Source organism: Lycium barbarum, chromosome 2, assembly GCF_019175385.1.
Source record: "Lycium barbarum isolate Lr01 chromosome 2, ASM1917538v2, whole genome shotgun sequence".
Taxonomy (NCBI): domain Eukaryota; kingdom Viridiplantae; phylum Streptophyta; class Magnoliopsida; order Solanales; family Solanaceae; genus Lycium; species Lycium barbarum.
Window position 1 is genome coordinate 135,203,061 of NC_083338.1, and position 16,306 is coordinate 135,219,366.

General features: G+C 37.2%; 1 protein-coding gene across 1 annotated transcript; it reads right to left on the reverse strand.

Annotated features, from left to right (window-relative positions):
• Positions 1–12,095: 12,095 nt before the first annotated feature.
• LOC132628956 (uncharacterized) lies at positions 12,096–13,677 on the reverse strand. The gene is made up of 2 exons (XM_060344708.1): positions 12,655–13,677; positions 12,096–12,434 (listed from the first exon to the last, which is right to left on the reverse strand). Exons 1-2 carry the CDS (start codon positions 13,675–13,677, stop codon positions 12,096–12,098), a joined length of 1,362 nt encoding a protein of 453 aa, XP_060200691.1.
• Between the last annotated feature and the right edge of the window lie 2,629 nt (positions 13,678–16,306).

The following is a 16,306-nucleotide window of genomic DNA, read 5'->3' on the forward strand; positions in this document are numbered from 1 at the left end:
AAGATTTTTATACAAGACTTGGTCTTCCCACCGCTTAAATTCATGTGTCTTAGTATCTTGAAACTGGGACAAATTTTTGAAATCGGTCAAATCACTTTCAAAAAATTTTCATTACAATTTTCTCACTTTTCGATCGTTTAGAACCAAGCGTTTCCAGGACTTGAAACTGGGACAAATTTCGAAGTCGGTCAAATCACTTTCGGAAACTTTCATTATAAGTTCTTATTTTTCAATTGTCCAGAATCAAGCATCTCTAAGACTGAAACTGGGACAAATTTTTAGAAGTAGCATAAAAGTGGTCTTAAACAAAAGTCCATCCATATTTCTAAAATGTGAGTAAATTCAAAAATCGAGTCTTCTTAATCATGTTACATATTAGAGCCACTAAGTATTTCCTGTCAAAGTCATCTAAATCTCATTACTTTTATTTTCAAAATACATTTTTTTTTATATAACTGAAACTCCCCGGCAAAGCAAGATATGTGGTGAGACATCGAAGAACGTGGACGCGACCGAGACAAAAGTCAATTCAAGGGCCAAGTTCCCCGACATGCACAAGTCAACCAATTTTCTTTTAAACTCACAATTTTTCTTTGTTGAGACAGGTCCAATTAACATGAACACGGTGCATGTATTAAATTATGGGCGTGATCAAAAAGTTAACTTTCTTCAAAATGCAAATACTCTTCAGCGTGGATGCAAAGGTAGCTTATGCCGAACGGTGGGCGTCGTTCCACTCATCACGAAATTTCAATTGCAACAGTGGACACAAGTTCATCTTCTCAACCAAGGGCTGTAAGCATAATTCTTTCAGACCCAACTATTTATTCTTATCACTAACAATTGTTTTAGCTCGTGACATTCATCGATGGATCGAATACATATAATCATGGACACTGACCTTGATCACCTGTTATCGGTTACAATTCCTCAATTTCGACATCATTTCATACATATTCAAATCATTATCAAATTCTTTTAAAATGAGGTATTTTAATAAGATAGCAAGATCTAAATATTGCATCGTATATCAAATTGTGGGGTTAATTATAGATTTAATTTCCGTCACAACGGGACAGGGATTAAGATGTGGATATCTTTTTACAATACTATTTCTAAAGTGGACGTGGATTTACATTTACATTGTGGATGCGAGCATGGAAGTGAAAATAGAATTATATTACGGAAAATATACCTACAATTGTAGAAAGTGGATACAGATTTACGTTTTCGAAAGTAAAGTGGATTTATTTTGCGCCGTATAATACGGATGTGAAAGTAGATATAGGTTTGTTTTGCACCGTATAATACAGGCGTGAAAGTCGACGTGGATTTATATTTTGTACCGTGAAAAATGGGCATGGATTTACATTTTTGCACCATAGGAAGTGGACATGATTAGGCGCCCACCTTAGAATGCGGGTATGTCAATTTTCAATATAGGCGCCCACCTTAGAATGCGGGTATTTCGATTTTTAATTTAGGCGCCCACCTTAGAATGCGGGTATTTCGATTTTTAATTTAGGCACCCACCTTAGAATGCGGGTATTTCAAAATTTAATTTAGGCACCCACCTTAGAATGCGGGTATGTCAATTTTCAATTCAGGCACCCACCTTAGAATGCGGGTATTTCAATGTTCAAATTAGGCGCCCACCTTAGAATGCGGGTATGTCAATTTCAATCTAGGCGCCCACCTTAGAATGCGGGTATGTCAATTTCAATCTAGGCGCCCACCTTAGAATGCGGGTATGTCAATTTCAATCAAGGCACCCACCTTAGAATGCGGGTATGTCAATTTCAATCCAGGCACCCACCTTAGAATGCGGGTATTTCAATGTTCAATTCAGGCACCCACCTTAGAATGCGGGTATTCCAATGTTCAATTCAGGCACCCACCTTAGAATGCGGGTATTTCAATGATCAATTTTAGGCACCCACCTTAGAATGCGGGTATGTCAATCTTCAATTTAGGCGCCCACCTTAGAATGCGGGTATTTCAATGTTTAGTTCGGGCGCCCACCTCCGAATGCGGGTATCTTATATTTCAAGTTCAGGCACCCACCTCCGAATGCGGGTATCTTATATTTCAAGTTCAGGCACCCACCTCCGAATGCGGGTATCTTATGTTTCAGTTCAGGCGCCCACCTCCGAATGCGGGTATCTCATATTTCAAGTTCAGGCACCCACCTCCGAATGCGGGTATCTTATATTTCAAGTTCAGGCACCCACCTCCGAATGCGGGTATCTTATGTTTCAGTTCAGGCGCCCACCTCCGAATGCGGGTATCTCATATTTCAAGTTCAGGCACCCACCTCCGGATGCGGGTATCTTATATTTCAAGTTCAGGCGCCCACCTCCGAATGCGGGTATCTTATATTTCAAGTTCAGGCACCCACCTCCGAATGCGGGTATCTTATATTTCAGTTCAGGCGCCCACCTCCGAATGCGGGTATTTTATATTCAAGTTCAGGCACCGACCTCCGAATGCGGGTATTTTATATTTCAATTCGGGCACCCACCTCCGAATGTGGACTCAACTTTCGAAACAGGGGTTGCAAGTGCAACTTCTCCAACTCTGTCTTATTTACACCTATATTTCTTTATTGCTAACAATTGTTTTTAGCTGGTGGCTTTGAACAAATATCGAAGTTGGCATCACACATCAAATCGTGGAACTATTTCTTCTGCAGCGAACTGGGGCAAGTTGTCGGGAAGGATAATCAGACTTCCCGACACGGGTCAAAGATCTACCTCGAACACTCGTCTCTAATTACAAGTATTCTCTTGCGTTCCAACAATTCAATTTTCAGAATTCTCAAGTTTCTATCATAATACCCAGTGTTATCATAATTCAGCACTGGGACAATATTTTGCAAGATTCGCGCTAATCGGGTTCAGGTGTCGTAATTGTTCCAGAACTACACTTGACCTGATTCTCGTGCAGCCCGAGATATGTAGGCAACTCAGAGACCGGAGTTCGGTCATAATCCTCTCAGATTTCCTTTAGCCGGGACAAAACAGGCTACTAAGTCAACGTCTTTGCCCGACAACTCTTTTCATCATTACCGGGCAAAGAGGGACAAGTTGTTGACACCCAATTTTGTCCCGTCTCTCTGCCAAAATACCTATTTTTAAGCTTCTAATATTTTTGGAAAAAATAAAAAAAATATACATTATGTTTACTATAATTATTAGCCTCTTATCAATACCGACACTTTATTATTCTATTATAATAATAATTATTATTATTATTATTATCATTATTATTATTATTACTATTTATTAATATTATTATAATTCACAGTTCTTATCATTTCGGCATTTTACCAGCTTACGCATTTATCTTTGCATAATTAAATAATAGTATTTATTTAGTGCGGATTTTCAAAGAAAAATAACATATATTATTACACGGCTATTATAACACCATATGATTTTATTACCCGAGTCTAGTAATCACATATTTTTTGGTATTAAGTAATATTTTGTCACCCTCGGTATGTTCATTAATTAAAATGGGTCTCTTATTCAAATTTAGAAGTCAAACTGTTTCTTGCACTCAGTCCGTGTTTTGACTTACCGGGCTCCAAATCAAATCCCGATTGACTCCTAATATTTTTTGGACTAGTCCATATCTCTTATCTCAATTTTTAGAATAATTCGTGTTTTAATTTATTAGCCTATTCTCTTAATACCCGGTCTAAAAATTGACCCAGTCCACAAATGGACCGGGTCTGACTCGTTTACTCAAAATAAGGGGAACCCTTTTAGGGTTTCCCCTCATTTTTCTCTTCCGCCTCATCATCGCCTCTTCTCCACCATCCTCCGCCTCTCCACCTCTCCACCTTCCCGTCAATTATCACCACCGTCTCCACCATCCTCGTCCACCACCACCTCCACTAATCCACTCCGTCGCCACCCCATCACTTCACCCGACATCTCTGACACACCCCACTTCACCACGTGATCCCCACTTCACCACCGATATCCCACTCGCCTCCGACACCCCTGTCACACCCATCACTCCGACACCCCTGTCACACCACGTGACCACCATCTCCACCACACCCATACCCCCTTCGTGACTCCCACTTCATCACCGACACCCCATCGACATTCCACTCACCTCCGACATCTCTGTCACACCATCTCCACCACACCCATACCCCCACGTGTGTCTGACACCCGCACCACACCTTCACACCTGTTCCCCCACTCCTCTCTCCTTTCCTCAAAACGAAAACCCTAGCCCCAAATCCTAGAGGAGGAGCTATAAATAATCGTTCCTAGAACAGTTTTAAGGACCCTTTTTTTGGGAACAGAAAACCACCCCTAAGAATCAAGGTTGAGAAATCGCGAAAATCGGTTATAAAAGTCTCCCCTTTTTTTTTTTTTTTTCAGAATTCCCCAAGGAAACTGGGATTTTTTCCATTCTGTTGCTAAAATCCCCCTAAGTAGAAAATCCCAATTGTTTATGCGACCTTTTATTTCTGGGAATCAAATTTCGAAGTGTTCGAGTAGATATCGAAGCCCCGCACCCATTTCGCTGCACCCGAAGAAGGTAATTCCCTTTTTATTCTTATTTTCTATTTTTTTCTCTGTTTTCATGATCAATGTGTTGGTTTTGGAACAGATGGATTAGTTAGATTAGTTCAGTCTCATGTTTAGTTAAGCTGGTTTGGTTTAATTAAGCTGGATTTTCCATTAGACTGATGTGGGATTTGAAGCATGCCTATTTGGCCTATTTCGATATATCAAGATGTGTGTCTGACTCATGGTTAGAATTGATGAATCCTGCTCAAAATAACCAAAAAATGTTTTAATATAGAGGAATGGATTACTGCTTATACTTGATTGATTAATAGCTGCCTAAATCATGCACATATCATCTTTAGTTTAAACCGAGCCTCTTCCTGTCTGCTTCATTGTTACTTTATGGCATGATTAGAAGTAAATCTGCTCATAAGTTTGGCTTTCCTTTATGGTTAATATAATCCCATTTGGTCAGTGAGGATTCCATAGGTACTAAGTGTTTATCTACGATTATACTAAGGATGATATACCTATCTGAATAGCTGGTGGTGTATGTTTAAATAATTTGTAATGCATGTTTAAAGGTTGTAACTCATTTGTTCAGGTTGTATGTCTTCCATTTTAGTGAAATAGCACACCATCTGTATAGTTGAAAGCATTATTAGATGTGTCATCTGAAACTAGCTTGATTTCTGTCCCCCTTAGCTGCGCTTTAGCCTGTCTGCAGTTACTTTGGTTACAATAAACATGTTTGGTCCTGTTTAGTTTAGTTTTCGTGATCATGTTGACTGTGCATGCTTCAATGTAAGGTTCAATTGGTTTACAGGTTTGTAGTTTCCTTCTCTTTCTTGCTGAAATGCTGCTTTGTTTGCTTAAGATGAGTTTTGAAAGTAATGACTTACTAAACTGGTGATGTTACGCTCAAGTACACTTGAAAGACTTGCTTTAAGAGGAATAAATATTGGCTGGCCAATATCAGGTTGAACCCAGATTTTAGAAACAAAAGTTTGTTTCAAGTGCAAAAATAGATACTGTAAACTCAATCTGAGTATTCGAAACTGCTCATGGCCTACCTTTGTTGACTACCCAAATGCCGATATGCTTGGGTTGTATGTTCTTGCGTTCTTTTCCGTGAATCTGAATATATTCAACATTTTTTTACATATAGTTGTTACCTTTAGAATGCTACATGGATAAACCAATGCATATTTTTCCCAATTGCTTATTCAAATCTAAGACTTTGGGTATTTGTTAGTCTGTTATTTAAGACCTTCTCTGTTTAATTTTGTATGATCCTGGGAATATGCTAAACATTCTAAGTAATGCGATGATGTCTCGTCATAGTTTCAGTATGGTAAGTCATTGGCGGTGATGTATTTTTTGCTGCAAATATTAGTGTTCTGCTTAGTTCATGTAGAGAATATGGATTGGAAAATGGGCCTAAATGCTATAAAAATCCTTCCTAAATTCAATAGATATCTGCATGTCATGTTGGACTTGGTATGAATCATGAATTGGCAGCACATATTTTTTACTATGCATGATACGACATGTCTTATTTGAATGCTTCCAGTTGTTGTATGTTGCCAGTGCATTTAACTTATATTCCGAGCATCTTCATGCGAATGAATATGTGCTATAGCAGGTCCTGTACGTGATGTTATCAATTTCAGTTTGGGTTGTTTAGACTTTGTGTGTTTGTCGCAAGTGTATTCAAGTTGAAGTATGTATATAAGTATATTTGAAGTATGTTCATGAAAATATATATCCCTATGAATGTGTAATACATGAGGTATACATTAAGTATACGTAGTATATGTGCAATCCAATGGTCTGATCCTTTAATTCGCATTACACATTTTTAACTTTATTTGTTGATTAGATACTAATCTTTTTCCTTTCGTCTTATGCATGATCATCACATACGAGTTCGAGGGACTCACTTTTCCTCCACATTTGGTTGGGCTAAAAGCCCAACACGACTTTCTCTTGTGTCCAGCCAACCCGCAACAAAATAGAAGACTTTTTGGGCCAAGGCCCAATAGCGAACGGAAAACAGCCGCAGCAGTCCCTAAAACGGGCTGATCCATTTAATTTCCATCCTTTTTATCTTATTTTACTTTATGTATTTGGTTTGTATTATTCGACTAACCCCTTTTACTTTGTTTTGCTTTCTTAACTTAGATGAACTCTAGTAAATTAGTGGGTTAGTTTTAGCAAAGGGTAATTAGTTCAAGAAAGACAAACAAACAATTCTATAAATTTTACTCTTTCTTTTTCTTTTTCATGTTAAAACCATTTATAATGTTAATATTTATTTATTTAAAGATCTATTTGCAAAAAATAAAAAATGATTATATATATATATATATATATATATATATATATATATATATATATATATATATATTTAAATGAAAGAAATTATGTTCTTCTTATCTAAACCTTCAAAATGTCATTAGTATGTAAAAATATAAAATCAAGTATTATGTTTACAAATAACTCTTCAAAATTTGGAATCAATCGCACATCATTTTAGCTAAACATAATTAATGAAAAAGGAGGGAAATTTAAGTTCTTTTTTTTCGTCATAATTTTCTTCTAAAGAAAAAATAAGTTTAAGCATTTCTACAACACCGTATTGATATAATATAAGTGTATTGATATAATATGAGTTTACTTAAGACTCACATTAGCTATTTTATATTTGTTTATGCTCTTAAAATCACAGAAAAGAATTATTAATATCTCTCCGTTTGGTTTGTTTCAAATATTTATTAAAATATTGTACAAACCCGCGTCTTCTTCTATATATATATTCTATGCAAATCTTATTTTAAGAAGCATTATTATTTAAATCTTTTTTAGCAATTTTATAAGTTTTATTCAAAATGACGTTTGAAATCTTCTTTTATGTAAATTATTATATTTTCTCTAAATCTTATATCAAGCAACAATTTATATTTTTTTAAAAATTTCAGTAGTATTTATAAGCTATTTTCTTTAACTTTAAATATTATATTTGCATCCCTATCCTTAATTAATCAACCTAAGTTGGTCGGATAACCGTAAGTTAACGGATTCTAAAGGATGCCTAACCCCTTCCCTTTAGGATAATATAGAGCCCTTACCTAGAATCACATTGGTTAAGCAGACTATTAACGGAGGTTTAGTTTTTAACTTTACCTTAGTTAACCTCTAGGTGTCCTAATTCACCGTTAAATTAATTAGGTGGCGACTCCTTAAAACAAACAAACAGGAATCACCAATATATCATACTCCTAAATCAAACCCGGTTAAAATGGGGTGTGACAATTACCAAAGTAACTGGCATAAGCATATGTAAGATCTCCTCTATGATTCCTTACTAAGCCACCTCCTCCACTTGGTCCTGGGTTCCCTTTCGATCAACCATCAGAGTTCAGCTTCAGAGTACCACATTCTGGGAAATGCCATTTCACAACAGTGGTTCTAAACAGAGGTTGTGCATTGTCAATAAACTTCAAAAAGCTGTTCCATTCCATAAATGGAGGGATGTCTTTATATTGCTTGTGTGTGATCATAACAATCTGTTGATAAGAATTGTTGATGATTTTGTATCTTGACATATTGAGATTCTCAAATCTGCTTTTGCACCTTTCTTTCCAAATTTGCTAGATGAGGATGCTTGGAATTATTTGCATTACCATGCCTTGTATGGGATTCTTCTCTTTTGTAAGCCACCCTGATAACACTCTTTTCCTGATGTTCCCATTTCCTTCCTTAATGCCAAACATCTGTGTAAAATGCTTCCATATCTCCATACTGATCATACTATTGTTGAATAGGTGGTCCTGTGTTTTTTGATTTCCAGACCTGCAGCATGAGCATTTTGAAGTTAGATGTATCTTAATTCTTTTTAGATTATCATCAACTGCAGTGTCACGGCCCGAACCATGGCCTGGACGTAACACGGCACTCGGTGCCTGACTGCATGTGACCGAGCGAACCACATGGCTTGCTGAACTATCATGAGGCATACATGAGCGGAAATATAACGTGAATGCATGATGAGCCTTTATAAAACGTAGTAAGTCATAATACTTAATAAAAATACTTGTTCAAACATGAGTGCGGAAATAACATGAATGAGCCAAAATGGCTATACGACTCCGAATGTCTGACATGACATACTGACTTGTCTAGTCTATGAAACCTCTATCATGAGTCTGACTGGAAAACATACTTACTGGGACAAAGCCCCTAGCATACCTTAGAAGCATAACTAATCATAAACCAAAAGTTAACTAAACCCCGAATGAGATGGGGCTCACCAATAAGCTGATGCGGATGCTGTTCTACTGAGCAGATGTGTCGTCCTGTATATCAGTACCTGCATCGTGAAATGCAGGCCCCCGGGCAATAAAAAGGGGAGGTCAGTACATTGAATGTACTGGTATGTAAAGCAACTGAATGAAATAACATGGGACATGAGATAACATGATAAGAACCGAAACTGAAAACCTGGACATGAACATGAGCATGAGTACATATGTATATATAAAACATAAGTAAAAACATGATAAGTAGGGAGAGCATTTCATAAACCGATATGTGATATCACCACGTGGGTACGTGGAGTCTGGTACCTCGCCGGACCAGTAGAGCCCTAATACCTTGCCAGAGTATAAGGTGGTAAATCACCACGTGGGTACGTGGAGTCTGGTACCTCGCCGGACCAGCAGAGCCCTCATACCTTGCCAGAGTATAAGGTGGTAACGTACTTGATGGATCCATTCAGTATAAAATTAAGGTATCGTCTTATCTGGGCGGAGCGATCCTTGTCCTACGGTGGCTACGTAGTTTCAGGCTATCTGAGCCTTCTCGGTAATTTGTGCAACTCCCAAACGCATTAACATAATATAGTTGGCTAAGAAGCTCGTGATTTTCGTGAATTAACTTGTACTTGTCTTGTAATAATGATTTCATGAAATAACTTGTAAACATGGTTTCATGAAATAGCTTGTAAACATATTCTTGATTCATGAGTAATAACAATAGTTCATAATCATATATATGTAATTGACTTGAAAACATGATTGTAAATTTCAAAATAAAATCATAAAGTTTCATATGAACATAATGAGAACACATGAGGAAGAATTCATAATTCATGGATTAAGCTAGGGTTCCTAATAACCATAATGGAAGATTAGGAATACAACAACGAATATAGATACAAAATTCATGTACATAAATACTTAAATACGGGCTACCAATATGTTGGGTTTAATGCCCTAAGATTTGAACTTTATGGATATCAAGGAAACGAAGCATGGGGAAGAACATAGAGATTCCCTCATGTGGATGGAAGTTCTACATACCATAATTGCTCCAAAACTTGAGTTAGAGACTTGAGTTTTGAAGAAGATTTTCTAAATCTTGATTCTTGAATCTTGAGATGGGTTTTGTTGAAAACCCTAGACTAGGAAATGATGATTTCTTGTTTAGATTACAAGGATATATGTTAGAATTGAGTTGGAATAATTAGAGTGGACTTACCTTGGTGTTCTTGATGATGGAGGAGAGTGGGAAGTCGTTCTAGGGTTTGAGGGAGTGAAAAATAATGAGTTGAACTGATATGGACGAATATATAGTGTCCTGTGAAATTGCAATTTACGACCTGAACAGTGCTGGTCGTATTTTCAGTTTACGGGTCGTAAACTGCAATACGGGCCGTATTTTGCAATACGGACTGCACTGCGTCTCTTCAGTAAAATGGCCATAACTCTTTGCAAAGATGTCCGTTTGACCCCCGTAAGATACCGTTGGAAAGGTATTTCAAAGCTCTACAACTTTCATCAAGGAGGTTTTCCCAAATTATAAATACGTTTTGAAATACGGGCCATAAATTAAAATACGGTCCGTATTTAACCATATGACCTCAAAATGTCAAATTCCAGAATGTTCAGAAATTCTTGGTTTCAGTTTACGGGCACTGTTCATGGTCGTAAATGGAAATACAACCACTGTTCATGGGCGTAAACTACCATATCACAACTGAACAGGAAAATTTCAATTCCCACATTCTTTATCTGATTTTCTAAGTCTAGGATCGTGGTCAAAACTTTCGTTAAAGGTACGGGGTGTTACATGCAGTTTTTCCTCTAAAAATCCTCCACATGAAAAAAGAGATTTTGAAAGGTAATTTCTTATGCCACATTTTTTTGTTCAAAAGAGATGATAAATGAGGATCTCGAATCACTTCCCTAACTGATTTACAGCTGAAGCTACTATCTGCTGTGACACTCCAAATAGGAGAGTCCTTGATATCCTTAGTGTGGATTTTCACTTCTTGAATTCTATTCACCACATTCAAAGGGAGAATGTTCCTCAGCTTGTCCAATTTCCACTCATTTTCACTAATGTATAGATGGATAGGGTTGTTAATAGAAGTATTTGTCCCAATTGGTTGAGAAAGCTTGCCAGACCCCAACCAGTTATCCCACCATAGATTTGAGTTCCTACTCCAGTGGATCAGATGATCCACCTTGTCTCTGATTTTCATTAGTCTTCTCCAGGTGTGAGAATAGGTATAATTCCATTTCCTAACCATAGAATGTATTCTTAAAGAATACTTAGCCCTCATGAACCTAGTCCATAGAGATTCAGATGTTCTGAAGATCCACCATAACTTGGCTGAGAAGGTATCTGCAATCTCTTGTAAGGATCTCACACCTAGACCTCCTTCATCTGTAGGATAACAAAAGTTAGACCAAGAAGACCAGTGGTATTTATATTTTCCATCACACTACCCCCAGAAAAAGTCAGCAAAGATGCTTTCAATTTGTTTAAAAATAGTTCTACGGGGCATGCAGATGGAAAGCAAATGGATAGGAATAGCAGATAAAACATGTTTGATGAGAATCATTTTGCCACCAGTAGACAGATTCTTGCATTGCCAAGAGTCTAATCTTTGTAGGATTTTGGTGGCCATAAAACTAAAATATTGAATCTTTTTTCTTCCAACAAAGATAGGACACCCAAGGTAAGTTATAGGAAATTCAGCTCTCTGGAAATTCAGGATTCCAGCTACAATGTTGATCCTCTTGTTGGAAGTGGAACTGTCCATAAGGAAACAACTTTTATGCATGCTAATGATTTGCCCAGAATTTTGCTGATATTCTTTGAGGCAATTCATAATCTTGGTCAAGGTATAGGACTTCCCAGAAGAGAAAATAATAATGTCATCTGCATATGACAGGTGATTGATGGCTGGGCCATTAGAATGCATGCTAAATCCATTAAATTTGTGGTCTTCATACAGCTTATTAAGCTTTCTTAACAGAACCTCTGCTGCAATAATAAACAAGGAAGGTGATATTGGATCACCTTGCTTGACTCCCCTTTGTGACTTGAAAAAACCATTTCTTTTTCCATTAATGTTGATAGAATACCAAGCATTTGATATCAGATTCCATATGATGAAAATGCAGTGTTCACTAAAACCCATCTTTCTCATAACAGCACATATAAAATTCCAGGAGATTCTATCATATGCTTTGTTCATATCCAACTTTATTACCACATTACCCCCTTATTAGGCTTTCTTATCCCATGAACAATCTCTTGAGCAAGGAGAACATTCTCCCCAATTACTCTACCTTTCATAAATCCACTTTGATTCTGGGAGATGATGTTTGGAAGGATTTTGGAAAGTCTGTTATTCAGAATTTTTGAAACTAGCTTATTAGTGACATTACTGAGACTAATAGGTCTGAATTCTGAAAATTCTTGAGGGTGTTGCACTTTTGAAATCAATACTAGGCATGTACTTGTGAAGTATCTTGGCATTGGAATTCCTTTAAGGACATCCTTCACCATACTAACCATATCTTGTTCCACAGTTTCCCAACAGCTCTGGAAAAACAGGCTTGAGAAGCCATCAGCGCCAGGTGAATTATATTTATCAATATCAAACATTGCCTCCTTGACTTCCTCATTAGAAATATCCCCCGTAAGAATCATGTCATCATAATCATTGACCATTTAAGGAATACACTCCATAATACTGAGGTCAATATATGTGTGATTTTGATAAAAAAAAAAAAAAAAAAAAAAGGTTCTGATAGAAGTTAACAGCGGCATTAGCAATATCATCCTCATCTTCTATCCAATCTGCTCCATTCCTGATCCTGTGGATCTTCATATGATGTCTCCTACCCCTTACCACATAATGAAAGTATTTGGTGTTTTCATCTCCTTCCAACTGCCACTTAAGATGGGCCTTTTGTCTCCAAAAAGTATCAACAACCTTAAGATGAAGAACTAAATCATCTGTAGCTTTATTCAAAGCCATTCTGTCATCTTGATCCAGAGAATTAATATACTTATCCTCCCAGATCTTAACATATTCCTCTAAGTGGCTAGACTTGATGAAAATATCACATATTTTGTTTCTTGACCACTCACTTAGAGCTTTGCTAACTCTTTTTAGCTTTTGCTGTAATATCCAGAAGGGATTTCCTTCAACATGTTGATTCCATTGGTTTTTCACAATATCCTGAAATCCTTCCTGCTCAACCCAGAAATTCAAGAACTTGAAGTATTTGATGGTGTTAGAAGGCTGATCTTTAAGAGTAATAAATAAAGGACTATGATCAGAACTCACTCTAGCCAAGTGCTGGACAGAGATAGAGGTAAATTTTGCTCCCAATTCATCATTTGCAACCATTTTATCCAGCCTTTTCCATATTATTTCTTCCTCTTTCCTTTCATGACACCATGTAAATGGGCTCCCATTATAGCCCATATCAGATAAACCACAATCAGTTAAAAACTCTATAAAGTCTAAACTTTTACTCAGCTTATGAGGCACTCCTCCTCTTTTCTCATTAGGATCCAATATGCAGTTAAAATCTCCGCAGACCAACCATGGCTCATTTATAGTGGAGGCAAAAATTCGCATATGTTCCCATAGCTGAATTCTACTAGCTGATCTGGTTTTAGCATAAACAAAAGAAATAAAAGTTCCAGAGTCAGCTGAACTAACACTGACCTTGCAGGTAAGCATCTGAGCATCATTTGCAAACACATCACATTTCACCTCAGAGCCCCAAAATATCCAAATTTTATTACTAATATTCACAAAGCAATCTTTCATGCCAGTTTTTGTTTGTAGAAATCAATTTTTTCTTCTTTGACAAAAGGCTCCTGTACAGCAACTAAAGAGATTTTGTACTGTTTTATAAAAGTCTGAAGTCTTTCAGTGGCAGCTTGGGACTTCATGCCCCTAATATTCCAGCAAATCACCTTAATCATTAAGAATTTTCTTCGGGAGGGTTTTTGGAATCTTTGTTTGGCTTCTTGTCATGTGAGCCTTCTGTCCAGTTTTCCTTTTTTGCTGTATCAATAAAGGTACAAAGTCTGGATCTTCTTCACTACTAGACTCACTTTCATCACCTTTATTCTTGGCAGTTTTAATAGAGTTGCAATCCTGATCTTCATCCTCTAGTTCTAGAGAGCCATCAGAAGATTCATCAGATGTGTTTTCTTCTGTGGAAGCTCTTTCTGCCCATTCATCAGTAGGATTTTCATTTATGTCTCCTTCTTCTCCAATATTTTGTCCATGATCAGAGTTGTCAAGAGCATCAAATCTATTATGGTGTTCTTCTATGTCAATGCTCCTTATGTTAGTTCCTTCCCCTGATTCAAAGCTATTCTTACCTTTTCTCTGTGAACTCTTTTTCCCCCTTCCACTAACAGTTTGCCACTCCTCTTGAAATAGGACAACTTGTAGCTCATTGGATTTCTGAATATTGTGAGTAATTATTTTAGGGATCTCTTTGGGAGTCTCTACTTCCTCTAGAGTTCCCTCTTGCTCAGCACATAGATTAATACCTATATCAACCTCAATAGTATTGTCTTGCATAGTATCAGAATTATCTATGACATTTTCAGTCGTGGTGCATAACATTTGCATATTTCCCCCATTATCAATAGTATTGTCTTGCATAGTAGCATAATTATCTATGACATTTTCATTATTGGTGCATAACATTTGCGTATTTCCCCCATTATCATCCTGTTTCATAGTAGCCTTCTCAGTACTGATCACCTCAGTGACCTCAGCATTCATAATCTCAACTTCCTGATTTAGACTCTTATCATTTTCTTGATTGTTTATATATGTCGCAGGATGTGGTTTGTCCACTCCAAAGATGGCAACCATTGGCTTGAAAGTTTGTTTAGGAGGTGCACTCTTTCCTCTATTCTACTTAGGTGGAGCACTCTTTCCCCTTTGGGATTTGTCAATAATGTTTCTGTGAGTCATTCGACCTCTTTGATTAGCCAGTTTCTCCTGATCCTCATCCTTGTTTTCAACTTGTTTTCCACTATTATCAGACTCCTTTTCAGTTTGTGCCTTAGTCCATTGACCCTCATTTGGTTCCTTTTGGATTCTAGGAGTATTATGCTGCTTAATCCTTTCAAACTCCTTTCTATCATTCTCTTTTTTCCTTTCTAAGACACGACATTCAATTAGAGCGTGACCAAGCTTTTTACAGTGTTTGCAGTATTTTGGGATATTTTCATACTCAAGCTTTTGTGCAAAGCCTCTTAAAGGTTCGTCATCATCCTCCGTACCAATCCAAACACTGTGTACCAAAGGCTTCATTAGATCAATTTCCACTCTAACTTTTGCCATGCTTGGTCTGTTTCTAGTTTTTGTAGCCATATCAAGTTCTATAGGCGTACCTGCTTCTTCAGTAATTTGCTTGATGTAAGGCCATGAGTGCATGTGGAATGGAAGTCCAGGTAGAAGCACCCATACAGGAACGATGGGAATGTCTTGCTCTGGTTTGAAATCAGGGGTCCACTTTTGAAGCCAAATTTGGAATCCATCCACTTCGATTACTCGTTTGTATAGAACCACCGTGTAATCCTCATCGTTGTTGAATGTTACGAAAATGTTAAAATTGTCGAAAACCCCAATTTGAACAATACCTTTCATAGCAAAGGTTTCATAGAATTTTGACCTTATTGTATCAATTTGGGGACTCGTTTTAAGAAATCTCCCAACTATGGTTCGTCTGCAAGGAGTAGCCATCTTCCCATAGTATTCCTTCGTCTTGTATATTAGAGCAGGCATACCATTGTGAGCAATCCTTCTTGCCATCACCGGGATTTGATCTGCTTTGATTGTCAATTTTTGGGGTTTCGATAGAGTGGCAGCATAAGAGCTACCTACTAGAAGCTCCTTGTTTGATGGGTTTTCAGGATGAGTAAGGGGATGGGACTGTGTAATTGATGGCGGGTCACCGGACGGTGACCCCATCGGAGAGGAGGAGAGAGAATTATACTTTAGGTAACAGATATATTTGTAACGGTAATTTAATTTTTAGAGAGAAGGTAGACCTTCTCTTTCTAAAGTATCGCAAAACCGGCCACTTTTGATCAAACAAAAATATTATTTTCATAAGTTAGTTACTTCTTATATGCTGCGAAAATAAGTTAGTTACTTCTTATATTTTCATAAGAGAGTTAACTAAAAATGGCGGGGAGATACCAAAATACTATATAACATCACCGTTATATTCATAAGTTAGTTACTTCTTATATGCTGCGAAAATATCTGCCACTTCATTGCTTTCCCTGTAGATGTGACCGATGCCTGGGCGTGGTCAATTCCTCAATTAAGTAAGGACCAGCAATTAGAAAAAAATGTACAAGGATTCTGTCACTTGAGAGAGTCCTCCAATTTGGGGATCTTAGTAAAAATAGAACAATTTAAA

Bases quoted from the DNA above. Each gene is read 5' to 3' on its own strand.
- LOC132628956 (XM_060344708.1), bottom strand. From the start codon at position 13,677: ATGAAAGATTGCTTTGTGAATATTAGTAATAAAATTTGGATATTTTGG. The intron at 12,435-12,654 runs GTTAACTTCTAT...CTGTTTTTCCAG, and splicing joins ATGATATTGCTAATGCCGCT to AGCTGTTGGGAAACTGTGGA.